A 25,488-nucleotide genomic window follows, 5' to 3' on the forward strand; every position below is an offset into this window, starting at 1 on the left:
CTAATATATGTAGACATCTGGTAAAGAATGTCATAGTTTGTGATATGTTATTTAATCTTCCACATCACATCACAGAAAACCTATTTTAGGATGTGTGATAGCTTAGTCTATCTCTCTCACATCACATCCCAGAAAACCTATTTAAGGGTATGTGATAACTTAGTCTATCTCTCTCACATCACATCCCAGGAAACCTATTTTTGATACTTGTATCCATTGTATGACTGTATGCTTCAGAGATACATTAAAATGTACACAAACTGAATGGAATGTGGTTTTGTGTTTTGTTCAGCTCTACTACACACTAATGTAACTGTTATTAATATGAATCATGCACGGCATGGGAAGAGCGAAACTCTATTTGTTTATTTTATTTTCTATTTCATGTAGAAGACATAATTTAGAAATAAAAGGATGTACTTTAAACTATAGAAGTATCTGATATAATAATTGTCTAGCATAAACTCAATGAAATGAACTCAAAGATGCGGATTTCTCTGTGTCCGTGCAAGGACTATGCAATTTGACTGGTTAGACCTAGTTGTTTGTTTATGAATTAATGACGAACCTGGTGATTTTATATTGTTTTCAGACGAGCCTTGACAAAGCCCTCACAGGCCTGTATTCAACCCAATAAATGCCACCTTCCATATAGCATCCCTCCCTTTTTTGAGGCCTCATTTTCACTTACCGGTACCTGAAATTAAATGGAGATTGAACAGATTTATTGCTTACTTTGTGCATAATTGTATAAATGGCTATTTTAAAAAGCACATCTCTTATTTTTCTCAATTTTCTCAATTTCTATGTACCCTGGAGCTTATTGGGATGAATATGTATAAACTATTTGAAAAAATACTAAATGGCCCACAGGTTTTCTTTCGTTTGGTTAATTGGTTTCTTCATTCTGGGACATCTTCAGCAAACCAAAATCCTGATGTATGAGTTGAACAATTCTAGTTTGTTTTTTGCAAACTAGTGATATATTAAAGATAATTTATATCCCTTTTTTGGACTTCTTATTTGATTTGGAGCTTGACGAAGAATTTTATGTTGCATCTTCAACATCATCGATGGATAATTGGAGAATAAAAAACCCAGATTAATAATTCTTTTACCAGACAAATCAGATGATCTATCTGTGTGACTTCATGTTTTCACAATATCATCACGTCATTGATGTCAACGTGACGTCGTCGACAGTTTCATAGTTGTCAGTATTTTAACAATCGGGAATCTTCGGTACTTTCCGTAAACGAGAAAATTTTTTTTACGGAAAGTGCCGAAGGTTCCCGTTTATCAGTGCTTTCAGTACTTTGATTCCAAAAATAAACACAAAAATCTTGAATTAAGAAAAGGATCCAAGCATTGATTTAAATTATTGTATTTTTGATATAAAGTTTAAATAAATATAAAGCAATAAAAGATTAAACAGATTTTCTTGTCAATGTTATCTTTTATCTAACTAGAAAATGAATACCGACGTTATCGTGATCAGATTCTTACCGGAAGAAGATAATGTGACGCATGCGTATGTTGTATAGTGAATCTGCACTGAGCGATGATGTTGTTGAAAATGGAATAAATGCACGGTTCCTCCGGGATGTCATCTTCAAACGTTCCAGCCTTCTTAACGAAGCTTTGGGCACTTGTGGAAAACCCAACATGCGACGACTTGATATGTTGGGATCCGGTAAATAGTTATATAAAACCCCTTGGTTCTATTTTGAGACTGAAGAATTCCCAAACATGGAGTCGAGACTCCGGATGGAAAGCGAAATAAAACTGTTTTTTTTTTAACGTCACTTTCATATGATTAAATGTGTCTTTTGAAAACGTTGATTTTCTGTTGGACCGTTCAATTCTACACATTAAACCAAATGCTAGTGCTACCATTTTGTTGACAAAACTGTTTTATTGTACTTCAGGAGGAGATAACTCTCTACTGTTTGTTTATATTTTTTATTTTCCACAAATCGCCTTTCGTCCGTCCGTAACAACGCTTGTTACCACTATTTCATGAGAAGTACTGCACGGATATTTTTTCAAATTTTACATGCATGGTTCCCTTGGTCCCTAGGAGTGTAATATGCATGCTGATTTTCAGACTGATTGGAAAAACAATATGGCCGCCAGGCAGCCATCTTGAATTTTGGCAGTTGATGATTGTTACCATTATTTCTCAGAAAGTACTGAAGGGATCTGTCTCAAATTTCATATGTATGTTTCCCTAGGGCCTAGGAGTGTCCTGCTGATTTTGGGACAGATCGGTAAACAAGATGGCTGCTAGCTAGACAGCCATCTTGGAATTTGTTAGTTGAGGTTTGTTAGTGCTATTTCTCAGAAAGTACTGAAGGGATTGTTCTGAAATTTTCATGTAAGTTCTGCTAGGGCCCTAGTTCTGCCTATTGCATTTTGGGACAGATCGGTCAACAAGATGTCCGTCCATCATCTCAGATTTTGATAGTTTTAAGTTTGAAAAGCAGAGAAAAGAAGTTTTAAGTTTTAGACACAGAAAAAAGAAGTTAAAGTTTGAAAAGCAGAAAACAGAAGTTTAAGTTTGAAAAACAGAGAAAAGATCCATCTTTCATTTGTAAGATATAGACCATTAAGACAAATTCTTATACATATAGATCAATCCTTGGTGGGCGCCAAGATCCCTCTGGGATCTCTTGTAAAAGATCAGATTAAATTTAACATCATTCATTCCAAAATTTAATTTTAGAAAATAAGTGAAAACTGAATCTCCTGTCCTAATATCAGGTTGGGGAAAACCACTAGCTTGTGTATTATATGCAAATTAGAGTATTTTATCCCAATTGAGTATGGATTTGTTACTGAAAATAGAGAAGGATTTGTCACTGTCTTTTTACACTACTAAACACAACGTGAAATGCCTATGAACCGAGAATAAAACAAAAATTCTCAACAAATATTTGTCTTATCGAGTCAAAAGAAACAACAATGCAAAGGTTAATAAATTTCAGGATGTCTATTGTTAAGTCATAATTAAGTAACAAATACTTCTACTGCACAAATTTTGGTAAATTGTATTTATCTCGGCATATATACCTGCAATTTTTTTGAAAAATATAGCAATAGTTGAGATTCAGCGATTTAGCTATATTAAGTAATTTGGCTACAATAGGCTAGTTTGTGTATAATACACAAGTTGGTGGTTTTCCTCAAGTATATAGATAAAGACGTGTTATACTGTAGATTTATTTTCATATTTTTGTGTGTTTGGATCTTAAATTTTCTTTTTTTTTCAGACTGGGAACAGCTTTCATGTATATGAACAAGCAAGGTTCTCTAAGGAAATTCTGCCCCTGTACTTCAAGCATAGCAATATAGCTAGCTTTATTCGTCAACTTAATATGTGTAAGTTCAAATGGTTTTTGTTGATAAAGTTTAAGTGTGCATGTATTTTTGTCTTACTTTGATCATACATTTATACAAATTTCCAGAGGTTCTAGAACATTTGGAGGTAGTAGTACTTTGCAAGGCAACAAAGGCACCAGTATATAGCTTTGACATGTACATGTGTAAATAATGATTCCTCCCTTGAGAAACAAGTTTTCTTTTCGGAGAAAATTGAATCAGACTAAAGATCTGTCCATCCAAGGTTCTTTTCTGGGCATTAACTCCAAAACTGTTAAACTTAGCTCTTTGAAACTTATGGTATATATCATGCTAGTACTGGAGTTGTGCCTTTTGCTGTTGGGTACCTTCCATTTTGAATATTATCAATATAATTAAAATTAGACTTGTAAATCTGCTCTGCTATACAATGCTCTACGTTACGCTCCGATACAAGATCTAAAAATGTCCCGTTCATGGGTCACCTCAGCATGACCCATGGCCTAGAATAGGAACATCTCGGGACGTTATGTTAGCTGTTTATATTTCCAAATGACTCAACCACACCGAACTTGGGAAGATTCCGTAGGCGAGACCCTGATGGGCTAACCACAGGGGTCATGCTTAGGTGACCCCAAACGGGCATTGTTAGATCTTGTATTGGAGCATAATGTATTGTAGAGTGGAATTACAAGTCTAGTTTTAATTAGATTTGGATATTATTTCTTAACTGTGGTCTGGATCCACAGTCTTCCGTCCTTCTGTCCGTTAACATTTTAAAAGAAAAAAATCTATTGGCTCAGGAAACCTCATCTTCCATTTTTGGTGTCTAATTAGTTTGTAGATACTATTTTAATTATCAACCATTACAATTCATATTCATTGACATGAAAAGAAAAAGTTTAAAGGTTTGCTTTACGACAGATGGTTTCCGTAAGGTGGTTCATATTGATACTGGAATAAAGACAGAGAAGGACGATGTTGAATTTCAACACCCTTTCTTCATTCGAGGTCAGGAACACCTACTGGAAAACATAAAGAGAAAAATCAGTGGAGTAAGTGTTTATTTATCTGTATGATTTGGTAAAGTGGGGGTGTGCTGAAAAGATTATAATGTATTCATATGTACTTGCATGTAACAGCATGCACCATGACATCATTTCTTCCTAAAATTATTCAGGTTCTAGTTGTGATAAAACATATGTAACATTAATACAGCCTGAAAAATGTAGGTGTTGTCGCTTTTGTGTCATAAATTGCAAGTACAGAGTGTATTAATGAAGCTGTCTGAAGATAAAAATCTTTCATATTGTTGTTAAACTTTGGGTATAGATGCTATTAGTTTTATAGTTTAATGATTTGTTTACCTTGTGCAGGCTGTACCTCTAGTGAAGTCTGAAGCCCCAGCTGGGTCCACTGATGTCAACAGAGTTCTGACTGATGTTGTGGTCCTCAAAGGGAGACAGGAAACTCTCTCAAATCGACTGGATACTGTCAAAAGGTTGCTCTACACTCATACTACCATCCACATACAGTCAAACCTAGATGTATCGAAGTTGAAGGGACCGTCAGAAAAACTTCGAAACATCGAGACTTCGAACTATTCGTGGTTGAAATTAGACCGATGTTTTTTTTACCATGACCAACTGTGGTAGTTGTATACATGTCGCCTCCGTTCTGTAAACTTTATAATCATTGTACCACAAGCAAAACAAAATAAAAACGAAGTATGCAATTAATCACATGTATTGCTATCGTTAGCAATTTTAGAATCTAAAAAACGTAGATTGTAGATTCTAAAAGATCGATATTCTTGGTTTGATATAGGAGAAACTAATTGCTATCGTCAGCAATACATACGTATATCATAAACAAGACTTACGTGTACTAGCTAGGCCTGACCCATGTACAAGTGTTCGTTTGGTGACTATTTAAGCGATGGTTAATATTACGGAATGAATATAAAAACGAAAACACATTGTAAAAACGAAACTAAAAAGGAGGAACCGAAAGCGCTACAACACCTACAAAATACTTCGATTTAGAATGATCGATTTGCTCCAGTATTTATGCATAGTTACTAATAATGAGGCTCGCTATTTACTGTTCCGTAAATTCTACAAACCGCTACCAATGGCGGCGGCGAACATCAAAATCGACTAACTGTATCTTTGCCATACTAATGATTTAATGACGCAGCTTGTAAAAACAAAGCACCGGGTATCGGCCTGATTAGTGATATTAATTATCTTGATGATATCAAGCTAGCAACACAAGCGGTCATAATCCCTATTGTCCGGCGAAGGGCCGTAGCGAGACAGCTAGGTGTGACAGCATGCCTCAGGGTATCGGCGAACACCTGATCTGTACAGGTAAATTTTTATTCGAATCATCGAGTGTCAGTTACCTGTGATTCTATAACAAATGGTCCATGAAAAAAGTTCGATACATCGAGAAATTTGATTCATAAAACTTCGATTCATACATGGGTTAGTTAGTAATGTTATATAGTGAAGAAATTCGGGACCAGACAAAAAGTTCGATACAGCGAGAAATTTGATTCATTGAAGTTTGAATCATCGAGGTTTGACTGTACTTACTTCCACTACTGAGAATGTCAAATATATTGAAAATATACTGAATAACTACTGAAGATCTTACAGTGAACCTTCCTTAATGATTGATTTTTAGTAATTTTTCATATAAAATGATATTTGCCACGCCTACATTGTCTATTGTATGGTTCATTCTCAGTGACCAACATTATCAGCTGTTTATATTTACTTATATATATTTCCTTAATCTTTTTCATGGTATATAGCATCAGTGATTCATAAAACACAATTAAACTATTCAAAACATAATAAAATCTTTATTTCAGTAATGCAACATTAAATAAAAATGGATGCCCAAAATTTTTGTAACTAATCATCCAATATTTTTGTATTGAAAATAATTTTCAATTATTGTGCAACTTCATATCATACTGACATAATTCTAGTTTCTAATTTAAAGGATAATGTAACACATAACCTTTTAGGGTTTGTACGCTTAATTGCCTTTTAGCCCACCATCATCAGATGGTGGGCTATTCAAATCGCCTTTCGTCCGTGGTCAGGGTCCGTCCCTCCTTCTGTCCGTCCGTCTGTTTACAATTCTTGTTATCGCTATTTTTCAGACAGTACTAAAGGGATCTTTTTCAAATTTGAAATGTAGGTTCCCCTAGGGCCCTAGTTGTGCATATTGCATTTTGGGACCATTCGGTAAACAAGATGGCTGCCAGGCAGCCATCTTGGATTTTAATAGTAAAAGTTTGTTACCGCTATTTCTCAGAAAGTGTAGGTTGCCCCAGAGCCCTAGTAGTGCATATTGCATTTTCGGACTGATCGGTGAACAAGATGGCCGACAGGCTGCCATCTTGGATTATGATAGTTGAAATTTGTTAGTTATTTCTCAGAAAGTACTTAAGCAATATGTCTCAAATCGTATATGTAGGTTCCCCTAGAACCCTAGTTGTGCATATTGCATGCTTATACCGATCGGTGAACAAGATTGCTGACAGGCCGCCATCTTTGATTTTGATAGTTGAAGTTTGTTACCGCTATTTATCAGAAAGTACTAAAGGGATCTGTCTCAAATTGTATATATAGTTTCCTCTAGGTCCCTTGTTGTGCATATTGCATTTTGGGACCAATCGGTGTACAAAATGGCCGACAGACGCCATCTTGGATTTTGACAATTGAAGTTTTGTTTGCGCTTTACCTCAGATTGTACTGAAAGGATCTGTCTCAAATTTTATGTGCAGGTTCCTAGGTCCCTAGTTTTGCATATTGCAATTTCAGACCGATCGGTGAAAAAGATGGCCGACAGACTGCCATCTTGGATTTTGATAATTGAAGTTTGTTACTGGGATAAAACTCAGTAAGTAAAGAAAGGATCTTTCTCAAATTTTATATGTAGTTTGTAGTAAAAGTTTGAAAAGACCCATCTATCCATTGTCAGACATAGATCATTCTTTGGTGGGTGCCAAGATCCCTTTGGGATCTCTTGTTGATATATTTATTCATATTGTATAAGAAAATGTGTTTTTCGAAATTTTTAAATCCTTTTGATGTTATTGCAGAGAAAATGAACTCCTTTGGAGAGAGGTGGCTTCTCTGAGACAAAAACACATCAAACAACAACAGATAGTGAACAAGGTCAGTACAGGTGTAAAGAATGCATAAAAATGAATACTGTAAATTCAATTTTATTTTTGCTTTGAAATTATCTAACCCATCTTTCTCCAGACTCTTTAACTTCAACAGAGAAATTTGCTTGTTGCAGCTGATCCAGTTTCTTGTCCATATGGTTGGTGGTAACCGAGGCCTGTCTGGAATGAAAAGAAAGATGGGAATGCCTCTGATGATTGGTGACACTGAAGAACCTTCAAACAAAGTGGCCAAGTACAGCAAGAATATGCCATCAGTACCAGCCAAGACGGCACAGAACTACACTGTACAAAGTGTAGGTATTACCTGTTCAGTTTTAAAGTTAAAATTTAAAGTTAAAAAAATGAGGTCACTATAATGTAGAGGGTCCTGTGTTTATGTTGTGCCAAAAAATAGATAGTTTTGATAATTAGGGCACTGCATCAAGGTACGGGTGATCTATAGTAATCAGGTTGTCGGTCAATCCCTTTTGTTAGGTCACATGAGACAAAATTTAAAGTGACCTAATCTTTCCAAATTCTCCAAAACTGCTGAAACAAATTCAATGAAATTTTGCACAAACCTTTAGCATAAGGCCAATCAAAATTGTGAAATATATGGTCTCAACGTTCAGGGGGCTGTGGGAGGAGCCAAAAGGGGTAAAAATGACAGCCAAATTGGTCCTGGCTGACCCCCAAGGGCCTGAAGGGCAGTGACAAAAGGGATAAAAAAAAATATGATTTCAAAAATGATCACTCAACTAAAAAAATATTTGAATTTAATATTCTTCATTGATTGGAAGGTCGGAAAGCCATTTACATCAATTGTGAATTGTATGGCCCTGGGGTCTCAAATTTTTCCCTTGAAAGGGTGTCTAATTTCCCTTTCCATAGGAAATGAGTAAAACTTAGTTTAACATCTTAGTCAAAGTGGTCCTGTCTGACAGCCAGGGGCCTGAGAAGTGAGACCAAAATGACTAAAATTTTACATCTTCTACTGAACGTCCATGGTCCGTTGTCCTTCCGTCCGTTAAAATTTCTTGTTACCGCTATTTCTCAAAAAGGGTTGAAGGGATCTTTCTCATATTTCATATGTAGGTTCTCTTAGAACCCTAGCTGCACATATTGCATTTTGGACCGATCGGTCAATAAGATGGCTGCCACGATTTAGGATTTTGATAGTTAAAGTTTGTTACCGTAGATTCCCCTAGGGCCCTAGTTGCGCCATTTTGGGACCAATCGGTCAACAAGATGGCCGCCAGGCAGCAATCTTGGATTTTGATAGTTAAGAGTTTGTTACCGCTGTATTTCAGAAAGTACTGAAGACATCTGTCTCAAATTTCATTAGTAGGTTCCCCTAGGATCCTAGTTGTGCATATTGCAATTGGAAACTGATTGGTCAACAAGATGGCCGCCATCTTGGATTTTATCATAAAGTTTTCACTGTTTCTCAGAAAGCACTGAAGTGATCTGTCTCAAATTTTGTGGTATGTTTGAAAAAATTTGAAAAGCAGGGAAAAGATCCCTCTCTCCATTGTCAGACATAGATCATTCTTTGGTGGGCGCTAAGATTTCTCAGAAAGTGCTGAATGGATTTTTTGATGCTGTGAAACAGCAATCATAGGTACGCTAAGCAAGCCTGAGCACATCAAAACAACAATAATAATCCGCGATGAAAATTAAATGCTGTTTTGTTACTTTCACACCCTAATTGAAGGTATAAAATAATAAAACACACACATATAATAATTGTCACAACGATAATCGATGTGTACAATTACGCAATCAGTGATGTTTTCCAATGTTTACTTAGAACTATTTCGTTTTGATCTTGGTTCAGATCTTGTGTATTCCCGAAAATCACACACAACGCCTTCTTAATTTATTCATCCGCAGTAGATTTTCTTTGTTTATCTATCTAGGTGAATGGTACAAAATTGATGCTATAAATGATGATAAATTATGTTTGCTTTAATGATTTATACAAAAAATAAGATTTAAATGTGTTTGCAAAAGTCTTTTGTTTAGTTGACGTTGCGAACTATATCTTTAAATTACTACGCTCTCTTCCATCTAGAGATGTGAAATCTCGAGTTGCCTCACTTTAAACGTCATTGCTATTAGGCCTTTCATTGCAGGAATTAATTATTTATAGCTACCTTTTAATTATTTAACTAAGATCAATTCAAACAAATACATATAGAAATTATACATGTGGTGTCAATTGAAATTACTACGCTCTCTTCCATCTAGAGATGTGAAAGCTCGAGTTGCCTCCCTTTAAACCTCAATACTATATTATCGTAGTGAAAGTGCACTGCATAACACTTGCTGTTCTATTTGTTCAAGCCGTGTTTAAACAAAGATACACAACATATTTGCAACAATGTTCCATAACATCAAAGGATTGTTGTAAAAGGTAACCAAATTATGACTTTTTATTTGACAAAAGTATCTGGCCATGATTTATAAGTCAAAAGTCGGCAAAGCAAAGTGGTACACATGCAAGCAGCCATGTTAGTCTTTCTAACAAGGAAATCGCAATATATTTCTGTTGTTATTAAATGGATATTAATTAACTCATTTTCTTTTCTTTTAAAGAGACATTGATGAAATTGATAATTTCAGTAATTAGTATGTGTACTAGTATATAGATTACTTACATGTATTAAAAGAAAATGGCACTCAGATTTTTACCAGATTTATTGGTTTAATAAATCTACTTATTTCAGAAATAAGAAATTTTAATATATAAAATAGATTTCAGTCATTTCAGAAAAAAAACCCTATTTAACTTGTGGTGGTTGAATCAACTTTGTTTAACTCAAAAATTCAACATTGTACATTATATAAATACAATGTTCTACAACATGTTAACTAAATTTAATATAAATGATAAACCAATTCTTTTATTCCTTTTTGAGTCCTTCAGTCACAGCATCTATGAGTGGCCTTGGCACTTTGATCTCAAATTTCAACTCTGTGTGTTCCTCTAGGGCCCAAGTTGTGCATATTGCATTATGGGACCAATCGGTCATCTGGATGTCCTACCAGCTGCCATCTTGGATTCGGTGCTGACTTGTCAGTATTCTAGTTTATATAAACTTTGACACTGAATACAGCATCTTATTATATGTGGTCTGCATAGAAATATTCTTTGGAAAGAAAAGCTAAAAATGATCATTGATTGTCTACAGCCCTCATCCCAGCCAAATGAGTTTGGTGATCAGGGTTCTGGGGTCATCATCCACGATGTGACAGATATGGTTAAGAAGGAAACACCTGTTCCAGCCCCATTGGCAAGCAGTGCAAGCCCAGTCCAAGCCAAGGCTAGTACATCAACGTCAGGAAAGATGGTCATGCCCGAGAGTTTGTCCCTTCCAGACGATGTCACCAACTTGGTATGTCGTGATTCCTAATTGAGTTTTCAGTTTGTAAACTAGGCCTGTGTGTGATACCACTTAGATCACTGTTAAATTCAAAGATCCATTAGATAGAACTGCCTGGTCTCATTAGGTTGAAATTAAGATAATATCTTTAACATTATTTCAAGTGGATGCAAAGCTGTTTTGATCTTTTAATATTTTAATTTAGCTTGATACATTTAGTCCCTTCAAGTTAAAGGGACAATTCAGTCTAGGAGAACATTAAAATCTGTGATATGCCAGAAAAAACCCATGTTGGTGAATTGCGTGTGAAATTTTCAAACTCGCTAGCTTTCCGCCATTACACATTGTGGTCGAACACCTTGTATGCATTGCCGAACCCTGTCCCTTGCTCGTAGAGTAATGATAATTTTGTTTAGAACTGCTCAAATCGCTCTGACAGTAGTGTGTTTATCTTATTTAGGTGAATTGTCTCGCCTAAATAATCATTTCATCACCTCTTCAGTGGTTATGTATTTCACTTGTTTAACGTGCGTGACTTTGGCTTGGATATGGGTACAACATACATATTGTACCTGCTTAATCGTATTGATCAACGATTTGTAATTACAACGGTATCAATCAAAATACAAAACAATGACGTGGAATTTGTCAATATTTTATGTTATATGTTTCATAAGAAATGTAGAACAATACATTTATGCCATATTTTGCATTTTGGTTATGTAAAAGAATTAGCCTGAACAAATTTGTAAGAAAATTACAAAACTTTTGTCAAAATTATTTCTGAATTTATCCATAACGAATAGTACATTATGTCGTATATTTTCTTTGTAAGTTAAAACCACTGCTGTCATGAAGTTTACTTTTATAGATGTATAAAAAATGGAGCAGAAATCTTGTCACTTGATACTAGTTGATTGTCTTTTGTTGTTATTTTGCAGCATTCTGATTTGGTTGATAACATAGATATGTTTGTCGAGAACATGTATCCTGACATTTCTAGCATTGTGTCGGAGACCCCAGTGGAAGGAACTACAAAAAACACAGTACAGTACAAGAGTGATACTTTCACAGGGGATAAAAGTCCGTCACCACTCAGTATTTCTGTCAACAATCAGCTCTCCAAGTGAGTTACCCTATACACAAGATTCAAATCTTATTCAGCATGAAACCTACATGTCTGTTTGACCCTAAAAAAGTTTGTTATGATAATTCATAAAAATAATCTCATGCTTATATCATTTTTTTTTTCGTTTGTTAAAAGTGAAGCTTCAGGAGTAAAAGAAATTTTCTCTGCAACGATATTTAATCATAAGTTGTCATGTTAGTATCCTTAAACTCATGGTGTCTTTTGATTCAAAATTATGATTAAGTGTTTTGTAGTCTTTGATATGACGCCTATCAGGGGTGCTTGATAACATTTATGTAATGAATAACTGAGTTTTCATTGATCCTATAATTAGTTTTCTGGAGAGTTTATCTGAAATATTTTGGCATCTCCTGCTGTTGTGTACTCATACACTCCGAGTCATGTCCTAATTATATTAAGAACATCTTAAGAGATCTCCTACTATCAACACTGTGCTGTAAACTTTATTGGTATACATGTATTTGATATTATAAACTGATAACTGAATTTTCCTGACAATACTTATCAGCTCTACTGAATTCAAAAAGTGAACATTGATTATATTTGCATGTAAAATCTGAATGTTATTTCTTTGGTAACACATCAGATTGAATTTTGCATTATTTCTTTGCCTTGTCTTGCATGCTTGAATCAATGAAAGTTTTAGCTTAGACCTAGATCAGGGAAATTTTTTTTGACCATATCTATCATAGCTTAACTTTGAGAAAAGTTAGTAAAATCAAATAAGCAACAATTCATTGTTATATTACGGTGAATACCAAAATTCTTTTGCATTTCCTTTTTTGTCCCCCACTTTCACAGACACAGGGAATTAAATCTTTTTATGATTGCTTTGAGCTTGATGTTTGATCTCCTGTGACTGCTGCCATATCATCCTCGATATTCCAGGGTTAATTCCTATCACTGTCTTCATATTCTCCCCTGGACTATTTCATGGCAAAACTGAAGACTCTATGTGCAACCACAGATGAGAAGGTAGTTTTAGCCTTTGGTGGCTTGAAGTTGGGTGTTGCAATTTTTGTAATCTTCAAAGGAAGTCTGCTGGCCTGTGTTTGGTCAGTTCATCTGAACTGCATATGATTGTGCTATGAAATATATTCCATGGATGGTTAAAAGGACCGTGATAGTAATCCCTGGAGTATTGAGGATGCCATATACTATGTACTAAGTGTAGTAATATTGGTGTGTTTTTTTCCAGCAGCTCTAGTGTGTCCCCACAAAAACCTCCCGTCCATACACTCAGTAGACAACCTTCTTTGTAAGTGTGCCTAGGAACTGGCTCATATATAATTTTCACTGTGTGTGTAGTCCTTATGTTATCCAGGCATGTTTAAACTTTATAGATAAAAGTGGATAATCTAATCAGCAAAATGTATAGTAGTATTAGTTTTTGATTTCGCAAATTTGGAATGAAGTGTTAAGATTTTCTTTTAGCTGCAAACATATATCTTAATAAAAGAAAATTGGACTAATAGAATTCGTTATTATTATGGTATAGAAGTTAAGGTCTATAGTTGTCTGCCATTGTCGTCATACATTTCCTCTGAATCTTCTAAACTTATGCAATGTAATAGAATAATGATTACTGGTCAACATGTCTGCTTGTTTTGTACTGTACTATACCGCTTATTTACACGCATGGTTTTTCTTTCATTTCAAAATTGATCATTCATTTTGCCGAAAATTCTGAACAAGGTTTTATTGCTATTTACTGAATAGCTTGTACCTTTGTTTTAGCTGTTTATTGTTTGTGTCTGTTTCAGGTCTGAGATGTCTGACCACCTGGATACTCTACAGTTTGACATTGACAATCTGAAGGATGCTCTATGTGGGGGGCAGTACAGTGTCGACCCTACCTTCCTACAAGGGGTTAGTGTCTTAAAGGTTCATTCAATCAGAGCATGTGTTATCTGTTTATTGCAGTGTATTTTACTGATATGTAGATAAGTTATCTTGTAAGTTATCCTTATTTTATTGTAAGATAACTTAAAGTTCAATATATACTTCAATGTGGTAAGATATTTCAGATAAATCTGAGCAAAGCAGACATAATATTTAATACATGTAGTAGCATTTTAAATTCATAAAACGTTATTGGCAGTATGTTATGATTATACCAATATTCTTTGCATACTAAACTTCAAAAGTGTACTCACTGCACACAGTGGTTTCATATATCCAGATCAGTAGATATGATTCTTTACTTGACAAGCTATTTGATTAAAAAATTGATTACAACCATACATGTATGTTTTCATTTGAGTTGTTACCATTCTTCATTTATACTATTTCTTGTCATTTTATCCTATTACAGTTGTTTAATCCTGATTCTCCAGTTACAATTAGTCCTGAAGGGGTATGTAGAAACTAGTTAATGTCGCAATGGTAACATGTAACATGGGGGGGGGGGGTGGCAGTCTGTGTCTGTTTAGTTCTTTGTGGTTGTCTGATACAATAGAACTAGCTATTCTTGGCCACCATTCACTAATTTGTCACCAGTTTTATCAGTAGGAGATTTCTCTGTCAACCCCTAGAGTATGGTAGATTGTGTACTCTAACCCTTTGAACTTGAAGTTTTGACGAAACAATTACATGACGTCATGCCTTCATGCAGTGTAACCATGTCATGCATATATATGAAGTCATCAATATTGACGTAATGACAGAACCATGTTTATGTTACGATAAAAATTATCCTCGCAAAAGATTGTTCATTCCTGTAACTACCACTTGTGCCTATTGTATCAGGTGATCAGTAAGATGTAGTCAAAGCATATAATGATACAGTTTGATATATTAAAATGGAGCTTGTTTAAAATGGTGATAAAAAGAGCATGTATTCAAGGAAAATCGTCTTTGAGTAAAGAAACCTTATTATTACAGAATTTTGATATCATTTAGCAATAGGGGAAAAGTCTTAAATGGAAGAAATGGTCATAATTTCCAGATTTATAATGGGTGTGAAGTATTGATTTATTTCAGAATCATGCTTTTTCTACTTTCTGTTTATACCTCTGAATATCATTATCCCCCGCCCATCGAAGTTGGCGGGGGATATACAAATGGGTTCCGTCCGTCCGTACGAATGGTTTCCGGAGCATAACTCTAAAACCAGCAGAGATATTTCCACGAAACTTCATAGACATATTCTTTTTATGGTCTAGTAGTACCTTTTGCTATTTTTAGGTTTTCATTTTTTGCACTTTTTTCGTTACCACGGAAACATTGCTGAAAATATCATGGTAAATGGTAAATGTTACTTTGCAAAACTTCACCCATCTTTGTGTATATAGTCTAATATAAATGTCAAGGCTGTATACCTGATTCAACAATTGCAGCCCCGCTCTACTTGAATTATACTCCATCTTTCTTTAGCACAACTTCCTTTTTCCTGGGTTTTTTTCATACACATAAGTCTCCACAATCAAACTTACTTCAGCTTTGATATCTCCATTGGCGGGGGATCTGAATGACTATGTCCTTGTTTTCTTTGTAAATTTATATTTGAAATATGTTTTCTAGGTAGTTAAAGCTGACAATGCAAGTTAAAATTATTAACATGATTTTTTTTTTAAATAAGTATACTCGTTTTTCCAAGAATCGTTTATGAGACATTCCCCGGTTGAGGACAGCCATTTTTGTTTTACATTCCGACGACTCACCGACCCCTATATAAAGCGTGTGAATCGACACACGTGCGCTCATTCATGTACCTATACACTTAGCAGTCCACAGGTTATATCACCTACAAATAGGTAAACAAAACCCTCACCTGTAAAACTATATGGGACTTTTTTTAGCAAGAAAACATGTCAACTCCTCTAAGTTGTCATTTAGATGTTTCTCAAAATAAAATTCCAACGCAAGTGAATAGAAATCCAAAAATAATCCGTCCACATATCTCCACGTATATCATCGTACCCGACGCACTCAACTGACCATATACACGTGACTATGTACCTGACCCGAAGGAGCGACAACTATCAAGGACACACACGTGTCGTTGTACATGTACGTGTAAAACTTAGTGTATATTGAAGTGTTTTATTAGTTCGTATTGGACATATGTTGGGATATAGCTGACAACACATTCATCTATTACTTCAATGAAATATTGTCAGGTGAGTGCAGTGTTTATTTTCAATTTGACATTGTTATTTGCAATATCGGGGCATGTGTATCTGAGACAAGATATGCTTAGAATGATACACGTGTGTCAAGTGTCCCGTGCTTTATATAGGGGGTTGGCCAGTGAAGGTTACTAAGCAGAGCAAAAGAAAAATGGCTGCCACTTCCTTAGATACCACACTGTCATAACTAGGGGATGTCTCAGAAACAATTTTTGAAAAAAAATATTTCGTTAATATTTTTTTTTAAATTTCAACTGCATGTTTTTAACTTGCATTGTCAGCTTTAACAAATTGTTTTGGTTAATATTTGACAGTTTTCAAGTGAAATATCTGCACCTGTTAAAGACGATGATGGTCCTAACAAGTCCAGTTCAATCCTTGGTAAGTGATAGTAAGTTATAAGGATGGTTCTAACAAGTCCATTTCAATCCTAGGTCAATGTGATGGTAGGTTATAAGGATGGTTCTAACAAGTCCAGTTCAATCCTAGGTCAGTGATAGTAAGTTATAAGGATGGTTCGAACAAGTCCATTTCAATCCTAGGTCAATGTGATGGTAGGTTATAAGGATATAAGTGATAGTAAGTTATAAGGATGGTCCTAACAAGTCCAGTTCAATCCTAGGTCAATGTGATGGTAGGTTATAAGGATATAAGTGATAGTAAGTTATAAGGATGGTCCTAACAAGTCCAGTTCAATCCTAGGTCAATGTTATGGTTGAATATAAGGATGTAAGTGATAGTAAGTTATAAGGATGGTCCTAACAAGTCCAGTTCAATCCTAGGTCAGTGATAGTAGGTTATAAGGATGGTCCTAACAAGTCCAGTTCAATCCTAGGTCAGTGATAGTTGGTTATAAGGATGGTCCTAACAAGTCCAGTTCAATCCTAGGTCAATGTGATAATAGGTTATAAGGATGGTCCTAACAAGTCCAGTTCAATCCTAGGTCAGTGATAGTAGGTTATAAGGATGGTCCTAACAAGTCCAGTTCAATCCTAGGTCAATGTGATAGTAGGTTATAAGGATGGTCCTAACAAGTCCAGTTCAATCCTAGGTCAATGTGATGGTAGGTTATAAGGATGGTCCTAACAAGTCCAGTTCAATCTGTGGTAAGTGATGGTAGATTGGTAAAACCTATTTCATACCACGTCTTTACAATTTGTATTTTGTTGTCATTACCAGGTAATGAAGTGATTCAGTACAAACCCTCCGACGATGTGATCCCTGACCTGTTTGACCTTGCGGATCTGTCCCAGGCAGACGACGACCCACTTAGTAACTCTTCCATAGACACATTTAAATTAAAAGCGTTGGAATCAATTCCAAATATGCAGGTGTCGTCTGATGAGCTTGATATTGATTGACAACATGTGATCTGTGATCGTGTAGCTTTAGTGCAGGTCTCCAGGAGATCTATATACCTCATGAACACGTTCTGTGGAAAAGACTGATAGGTAGGAGGCCCTACGGGCAGTATATATTCTATGTACAGTGTCTAAACAAATTAATCTTGATTGATGAGAACATCTAGACAGTCTATAGAAACAGTGAAATAAAGAGGTGAAAGGACATATGATTTTTTAAGTCCTCCCAAACCTGGCCCAACTCCTTACCCCTCTGGGATCTCTTGTTTGAAGTCCTCCCAAACCTGGCCCAACTCTTTACCCCTCTGGGATCTCTTGTTTGAAGTCCTCCCAAACCTGGCCCAACTCCTTACCCCTCTGGGATCTCTTGTTTAAAGTCCTCCCAAACCCCGCCCAACTCCTTACCCCTCTGGGATCTCTTGTTTAAAGTCCTCCCAAACCCCGCCCAACTCCTTACCCCGCTGGGATCTCTTGTTTAAAGTCCTCCCAAACCCCGCCCAACTCCTTACCCCTCTGGGATCTCTTGTTTAAAGTCCTCCCAAACCCCGCCCAACTCCTTACCCCTCTGGGATCTCTTGTTTAAAGTCCTCCCAAACCCCGCCCAACTCCTTACCCCTCTGGGATCTCTTGTTTAAAGTCCTCCCAAACCTGGCCCAACTCCTTACCCCTCTGGAATCTCTTGTTTGAAGTCATCCCAAACCTGGCCCAACTCCTTACCCCTCTGGGATCTCTTGTTTGAAGTCCTCCCAAACCTGGCCCAACTCCTTACCCCTCTGGGATCTCTTGTTTAAAGTCCTCCCAAACCCCGCCCAACTCCTTACCCCTCTGGGATCTCTTGTTTAAAGTCCTCCCAAACCTGGCCCAACTCCTTACCCCTCTGGGATCTCTTGTTTAAAGTCCTCCCAAACCCCGCCCAACTCCTTACCCCTCTGGGATCTCTTGTTTAAAGTCCTCCTAAACCCCGCCCAACTCCTTACCCCTCTGGGATCTCTTGTTTAAAGTCCTCCCAAACCCCGCTCAACTCCTTACCCCTCTGGGATCTCTTGTTTAAAGTCCTCCCAAACCCCGCCCAACTCCTTACCCCTCTGGGATCTCTTGTTTAAAGTCCTCCCAAACCTGGCCCAACTCCTTACCCCTCTGGGATATCTTGTTTAAAGTCCTCCCAAACCCCGCCCAACTCCTTACCCCTCTGGGATCTCTTGTTTAAAGTCCTCCCAAACCCTGCCCAACTCCTTACCCCTCTGGGATTTCTTGTTTAAAGTCCTCCCAAACCCCGCCCAACTCCTTACCCAGATAATTGATTATAACAATTTAAGTCATTTCTTATGAAATTTGATTTCATCAAAGATGTCTCTGATCTTTGAAATTTTAAGTCGTATTCCGTGCTATATAATGATAGATTTCTGGTACAGGATAACATAATAATGCTGTACACCAAACTCTGTACTGTACACACATATTTTATGATAATAGTTTTTGAAAGTAACAACACTTCAGTAGTAGTCATCTACGACCTTGGAATTATAAAAAAAAATCTGTGTTTCCTGTGAAAGTAAAAGTTAAAGTAAAATCTTTCTTATTGACATCAATCCTGGTTAAAGTAAGATCTTTCTTATTGACATCATCCCTGTGTGAAGATATTTGTAATTGACATCATCCCTTGTTATTTGTTAAAAGTCATTAATGATGGAACTTGGAAGGTTTTCGTTTGGAGGTTATCCCTGTTTTATGATGAATTTTTACCAATGTCTACTGGGACCCTACCAGTAGTCGTGAAGGAACAGTTATTTACCATTGTCTACTGGGACCCTACCAGTAGTCGTGAAGGAACAGTTATTTACCAATGTCTACTGGGACCCTACCAGTAGTCGTGAAGGAACAGTTATTTACCAATGTCTACTGGGACCCTATACCAGCAGTCGTGAAGGAACAGTTATTTACCAATGTCTACTGGGACCCTACCAGCAGTCGTGAAGGAACAGTTATTTACCAATGTCTACTGGGACCTTACCAGTAGTTGTGAAGGAACAGTTATTTACCAATGTCTACTGGGACCCTACCAGTAGTCGTGAAGGAACAGTTATTTACCAATGTCTACTGGGACCCTACCAGTAGTTGTGAAGGAACAGTTATTTACCAATGTCTACTGGGACCCTACCAGTAGTCGTGAAGGAACAGTTATTTACCAATGTCTACTGGGACCCTACCAGTAGTCGTGAAGGAACAGTTATTTACCAATGTCTACTGGGACCCTACCAGTAGTCGTGAAGGAACAGTAGTTATGAATCTGGTAAAATTTAATTGTTTGCATCTCATGAAATGCATTATTTCCACATAAACAAATTAAAACCATCAGTTATCGTCAGCAGCTCCAGACATTCAGAAATCTGGATGCACTGTAGAATATGCACACAATCACAACTACTGTTCTGTCACGACTACTGGTTGGGTCTCAGTACCCTAAAATGATAAAGTTATACGAGGAGTGTTGACAGATATCATGGCTATTGAGTTCCTTTGGAAATATTAATAGATTTTAAATGTTTAACTTTGACCCATGTCAAATCCTGAATTCTAGCAATAATCAGTCTTCATACAGACATTGGTTTTATAATTAAAACATGGCCTCGGCAATAGATTTTCTCCAAGGTAATTTTGGTCTGTCATATTTACTGGCAAAGTTATCTTTGGTTGTTTGGTCTTTTATATATGAGTATGTCTTTAATGTTCAATATTGAAGGAATACTCTTCAGATTAAGATGTGCATCAATTATCTGATCTTCCAAGTTTTCTAGTCATGAAAAAATATCCTATCACAGAAAATTATCAGTATATTAGTGTCTACTATGATGGTAATATCTGGTTAGTCTATCAGTATATTAGTGTCTACTATGATGGTTATATCTGGTCAGTCTATCAGTATATTAGTGTCTACTATGATGGTTATATCTGGTTAGTCTATCAGTATATTAGTGTCTACTATGATGGTTATATCTGGTTAGTCTATCAGTATATTAGTGTCTACTATGATGGTTATATCTGGTTAGTCTATCAGTATATTAGTGTCATGATGGTTATATCTGGTTAGTCTATCAGTATATTAGTGTCTACTATGATGGTTATATCTGGTTAGTCTATCAGTATATTAGTGTCTATATGATGGTTATATCTGGTTAGTCTATCAGTATATTAGTGTTACTATGATGGTTATATCTGGTTAGTCTATCAGTATATTAGTGTCATGATGGTTATATCTGGTTAGTCTATCAGTATATTAGTGTCTATATGATGGTTATATCTGGTCAGTCTATCAGTATATTAGTGTCTACTATGATGGTTATATCTGGTTAGTCTATCAGTATATTAGTGTCTACTATGATGGTTATATCTGGTTAGTCTATCAGTATATTAGTGTCATGATGGTTATATCTGGTTAGTCTATCAGTATATTAGTGTCTACTATGATGGTTATATCTGGTTAGTCTATCAGTATATTAGTGTCATGATGGTTATATCTGGTTAGTCTATCAGTATATTAGTGTCTACTATGATGGTTATATCTGGTTAGTCTATCAGTATATTAGTGTCTACTATGATGGTTATATCTGGTTAGTCTATCAGTATATTAGTGTCTACTATGATGGTTATATCTGGTTAGTCTATCAGTATATTAGTGTCTACTATGATGGTTATATCTGGTTAGTCTATCAGTATATTAGTGTCTACTATGATGGTTATATCTGGTTAGTCTATCAGTATATTAGTGTCATGATGGTTATATCTGGTTAGTCTATCAGTATATTAGTGTCATGATGGTTATATCTGGTTAGTCTATCAGTATATTAGTGTCTACTATGATGGTTATATCTGGTTAGTCTATCAGTATATTAGTGTCATGATGGTTATATCTGGTTAGTCTATCAGTATATTAGTGTCTACTATGATGGTTATATCTGGTTAGTCTATCAGTATATTAGTGTCATGATGGTTATATCTGGTTAGTCTATCAGTATATTAGTGTCTACTATGATGGTTATATCTGGTTAGTCTATCAGTATATTAGTGTCATGATGGTTATATCTGGTTAGTCTATCAGTATATTAGTGTCATGATGGTTATATCTGGTTAGTCTATCAGTATATTAGTTCATGATGGTTATATCTGGTTAGTCTATCAGTATATTAGTGTCTACTATGATGGTTATATCTGGTTAGTCTATCAGTATATTAGTGTCTACTATGATGGTTATATCTGGTCAGTCTATCAGTATATTAGTGTCATGATGGTTATATCTGGTCAGTCTATCAGTATATTAGTGTCTACTATGATGGTTATATCTGGTTAGTCTATCAGTATATTAGTGTCTACTATGATGGTTATATCTGGTTAGTCTATCAGTATATTAGTGTCTACTATGATGGTTATATCTGGTTAGTCTATCAGTATATTAGTGTCATGATGGTTATATCTGGTTAGTCTATCAGTATATTAGTGTCTACTATGATGGTTATATCTGGTTAGTCTATCAGTATATTAGTGTCATGATGGTTATATCTGGTTAGTCTATCAGTATATTAGTGTCATGATGGTTATATCTGGTTAGTCTATCAGTATATTAGTGTCATGATGGTTATATCTGGTTAGTCTATCAGTATATTAGTGTCATGATGGTTATATCTGGTTAGTCTATCAGTATATTAGTGTCTACTATGATGGTTATATCTGGTTAGTCTATCAGTATATTAGTGTCATGATGGTTATATCTGGTTAGTCTATCAGTATATTAGTGTCATGATGGTTATATTGGTTAGTCTATCAGTATATTATGTCTACTATGATGGTTATATCTGGTTAGTCTATCAGTATATTAGTGTCTACTATGATGGTTATATCTGGTTAGTCTATCAGTATATTAGTGTCATGATGGTTATATCTGGTTAGTCTATCAGTATATTAGTGTCTACTATGATGGTTATATCTGGTTAGTCTATCAGTATATTAGTGTCATGATGGTTATATCTGGTCAGTCTATCAGTATATTAGTGTCTACTATGATGGTTATATCTGGTCAGTCTATCAGTATATTAGTGTCATGATGGTTATATCTGGTTAGTCTATCAGTATATTAGTGTCTACTATGATGGTTATATCTGGTCAGTCTATCAGTATATTAGTGTCATGATGGTTATATCTGGTCAGTCTATCAGTATATTAGTGTCTACTATGATGGTTATATCTGGTTAGTCTATCAGTATATTAGTGTCATGATGGTTATATCTGGTCAGTCTATCAGTATATTAGTGTCATGATGGTTATATCTGGTTAGTCTATCAGTATATTAGTGTCTACTATGATGGTTATATCTGGTTAGTCTATCAGTATATTAGTGTCATGATGGTTATATCTGGTCAGTCTATCAGTATATTAGTGTCTACTATGATGGTTATATCTGGTTAGTCTATCAGTATATTAGTGTCTACTATGATGGTTATATCTGGTTAGTCTATCAGTATATTAGTGTCTACTATGATGGTTATATCTGGTTAGTCTATCAGTATATTAGTGTCTACTATGATGGTTATATCTGGTTAGTCTATCAGTATATTAGTGTCTACTATGATGGTTATATCTGGTTAGTCTATCAGTATATTAGTGTCATGATGGTTATATCTGGTTAGTCTATCAGTATATTAGTGTCATGATGGTTATATCTGGTTAGTCTATCAGTATATTAGTGTCTACTATGATGGTTATATCTGGTTAGTCTATCAGTATATAGTGTCATATGGTTAATCTGGTTAGTCTATCATATATAGTGTCTATGATGGTTATATCTGGTTAGTCTATCAGTATATTAGTGTCATGATGGTTATATCTGGTTAGTCTATCAGTATATTAGTGTCTATGATGGTTATATCTGGTTAGTCTATCAGTATATTAGTGTCATGATGGTTATATCTGGTTAGTCTATCAGTATATTAGTGTCTACTATGATGGTTATATCTGGTTAGTCTATCAGTATATTAGTGTCTACTATGATGGTTATATCTGGTTAGTCTATCAGTATATTAGTGTCATGATGGTTATATCTGGTCAGTCTATCAGTATATTAGTGTCTCATGATGGTTATATCTGGTTAGTCTATCAGTATATTAGTGTCATGATGGTTATATCTGGTTAGTCTATCAGTATATTAGTGTCTACTATGATGGTTATATCTGGTTAGTCTATCAGTATATTAGTGTCTACATGATGGTTATATCTGGTTAGTCTATCAGTATATTAGTGTCATGATGGTTATATCTGGTTAGTCTATCAGTATATTAGTGTATGATGGTTATATCTGGTTAGTCTATCAGTATATTAGTGTCATGATGGTTATATCTGGTTAGTCTATCAGTATATTAGTGTCTACTATGATGGTTATATCTGGTTAGTCTATCAGTATATTAGTGTCATGATGGTTATATCTGGTTAGTCTATCAGTATATTAGTGTCATGATGGTTATATCTGGTTAGTCTATCAGTATATTAGTGTCTACTATGATGGTTATATCTGGTTAGTCTATCAGTATATTAGTGTCTACTATGATGGTTATATCTGGTTAGTCTATCAGTATATTAGTGTCATGATGGTTATATCTGGTTAGTCTATCAGTATATTAGTGTCTACTATGATGGTTATATCTGGTTAGTCTATCAGTATATTAGTGTCATGATGGTTATATCTGGTTAGTCTATCAGTATATTAGTGTCATGATGGTTATATCTGGTTAGTCTATCAGTATATTAGTGTCATGATGGTTATATCTGGTTAGTCTATCAGTATATTAGTGTCATGATGGTTATATCTGGTTAGTCTATCAGTATATTAGTGTCTACTATGATGGTTATATCTGGTTAGTCTATCATATATTAGTGTACATGATGGTTATATCTGGTAGTCTATCAGTATATTAGTGTCATGATGGTTATATCTGGTTAGTCTATCAGTATATTAGTGTACATGATGGTTATATCTGGTTAGTCTATCAGTATATTAGTGTCTACTATGATGGTTATATCTGGTTAGTCTATCAGTATATTAGTGTCATGATGGTTATATCTGGTTAGTCTATCAGTATATTAGTGTCTACTATGATGGTTATATCTGGTTAGTCTATCAGTATATTAGTGTCATGATGGTTATATCTGGTTAGTCTATCAGTATATTAGTGTCTATATGATGGTTATATCTGGTTAGTCTATCAGTATATTAGTGTCATGATGGTTATATCTGGTTAGTCTATCAGTATATTAGTGTCTACTATGATGGTTATATCTGGTTAGTCTATCAGTATATTAGTGTCTACTATGATGGTTATATCTGGTTAGTCTATCAGTATATTAGTGTCTGATGGTTATATCTGGTAGTCTATCAGTATATTAGTGTCATGATGGTTATATCTGGTTAGTCTATCAGTATATTAGTGTCATGATGGTTATATCTGGTCAGTCTATCAGTATATTAGTGTCTACTATGATGGTTATATCTGGTTAGTCTATCAGTATATTAGTGTCATGATGGTTATATCTGGTTAGTCTATCAGTATATTAGTGTCTACTATGATGGTTATATCTGGTTAGTCTATCAGTATATTAGTGTCATGATGGTTATATCTGGTTAGTCTATCAGTATATTAGTGTCTACTATGATGGTTATATCTGGTTAGTCTATCAGTATATTAGTGTCTACTATGATGGTTATATCTGGTTAGTCTATCAGTATTAGTGTCATTGGTTATAGTTATTTCATGAGTATATTGTGTCTACTATGATGAGTTATATCTGGTAGTCTATCAGTATATTAGTGTCATGATGGTTATATCTGGTTAGTCTATCAGTATTAGTGTCTTTATGGTAGTTATCA

At 35.3% G+C, this 25,488-nt stretch overlaps 1 protein-coding gene across 3 annotated transcripts; it reads left to right on the top strand.

The window, feature by feature from the left end:
• The first annotated feature begins 1,520 nt into the window (after positions 1-1,520).
• LOC138316159 (heat shock factor protein-like) lies at positions 1,521-19,785 on the top strand. 3 transcript variants are annotated; one of them, XM_069257706.1, is made up of 13 exons: positions 1,521-1,693; positions 3,273-3,381; positions 4,285-4,415; positions 4,737-4,861; positions 7,484-7,559; positions 7,687-7,866; positions 10,747-10,950; positions 11,880-12,064; positions 13,287-13,346; positions 13,852-13,957; positions 14,403-14,444; positions 16,533-16,599; positions 17,398-19,785. In XM_069257706.1, the coding sequence occupies exons 1-13, from the start codon at positions 1,586-1,588 to the stop codon at positions 17,577-17,579; spliced, it is 1,575 nt and encodes a 524-aa protein (XP_069113807.1). In that variant the 5' UTR covers positions 1,521-1,585; the 3' UTR covers positions 17,580-19,785. The 3 variants fall into 3 exon arrangements, with proteins under 3 accessions (XP_069113807.1, XP_069113808.1, XP_069113809.1); XM_069257707.1 differs by having other exon boundaries at positions 13,290-13,346; XM_069257708.1 differs by lacking the exon at positions 13,287-13,346.
• The last annotated feature ends 5,703 nt before the right edge of the window (positions 19,786-25,488 follow it).

This window comes from Argopecten irradians, chromosome 2 (genome assembly GCF_041381155.1).
Source record: "Argopecten irradians isolate NY chromosome 2, Ai_NY, whole genome shotgun sequence".
Classification (NCBI taxonomy): domain Eukaryota; kingdom Metazoa; phylum Mollusca; class Bivalvia; order Pectinida; family Pectinidae; genus Argopecten; species Argopecten irradians.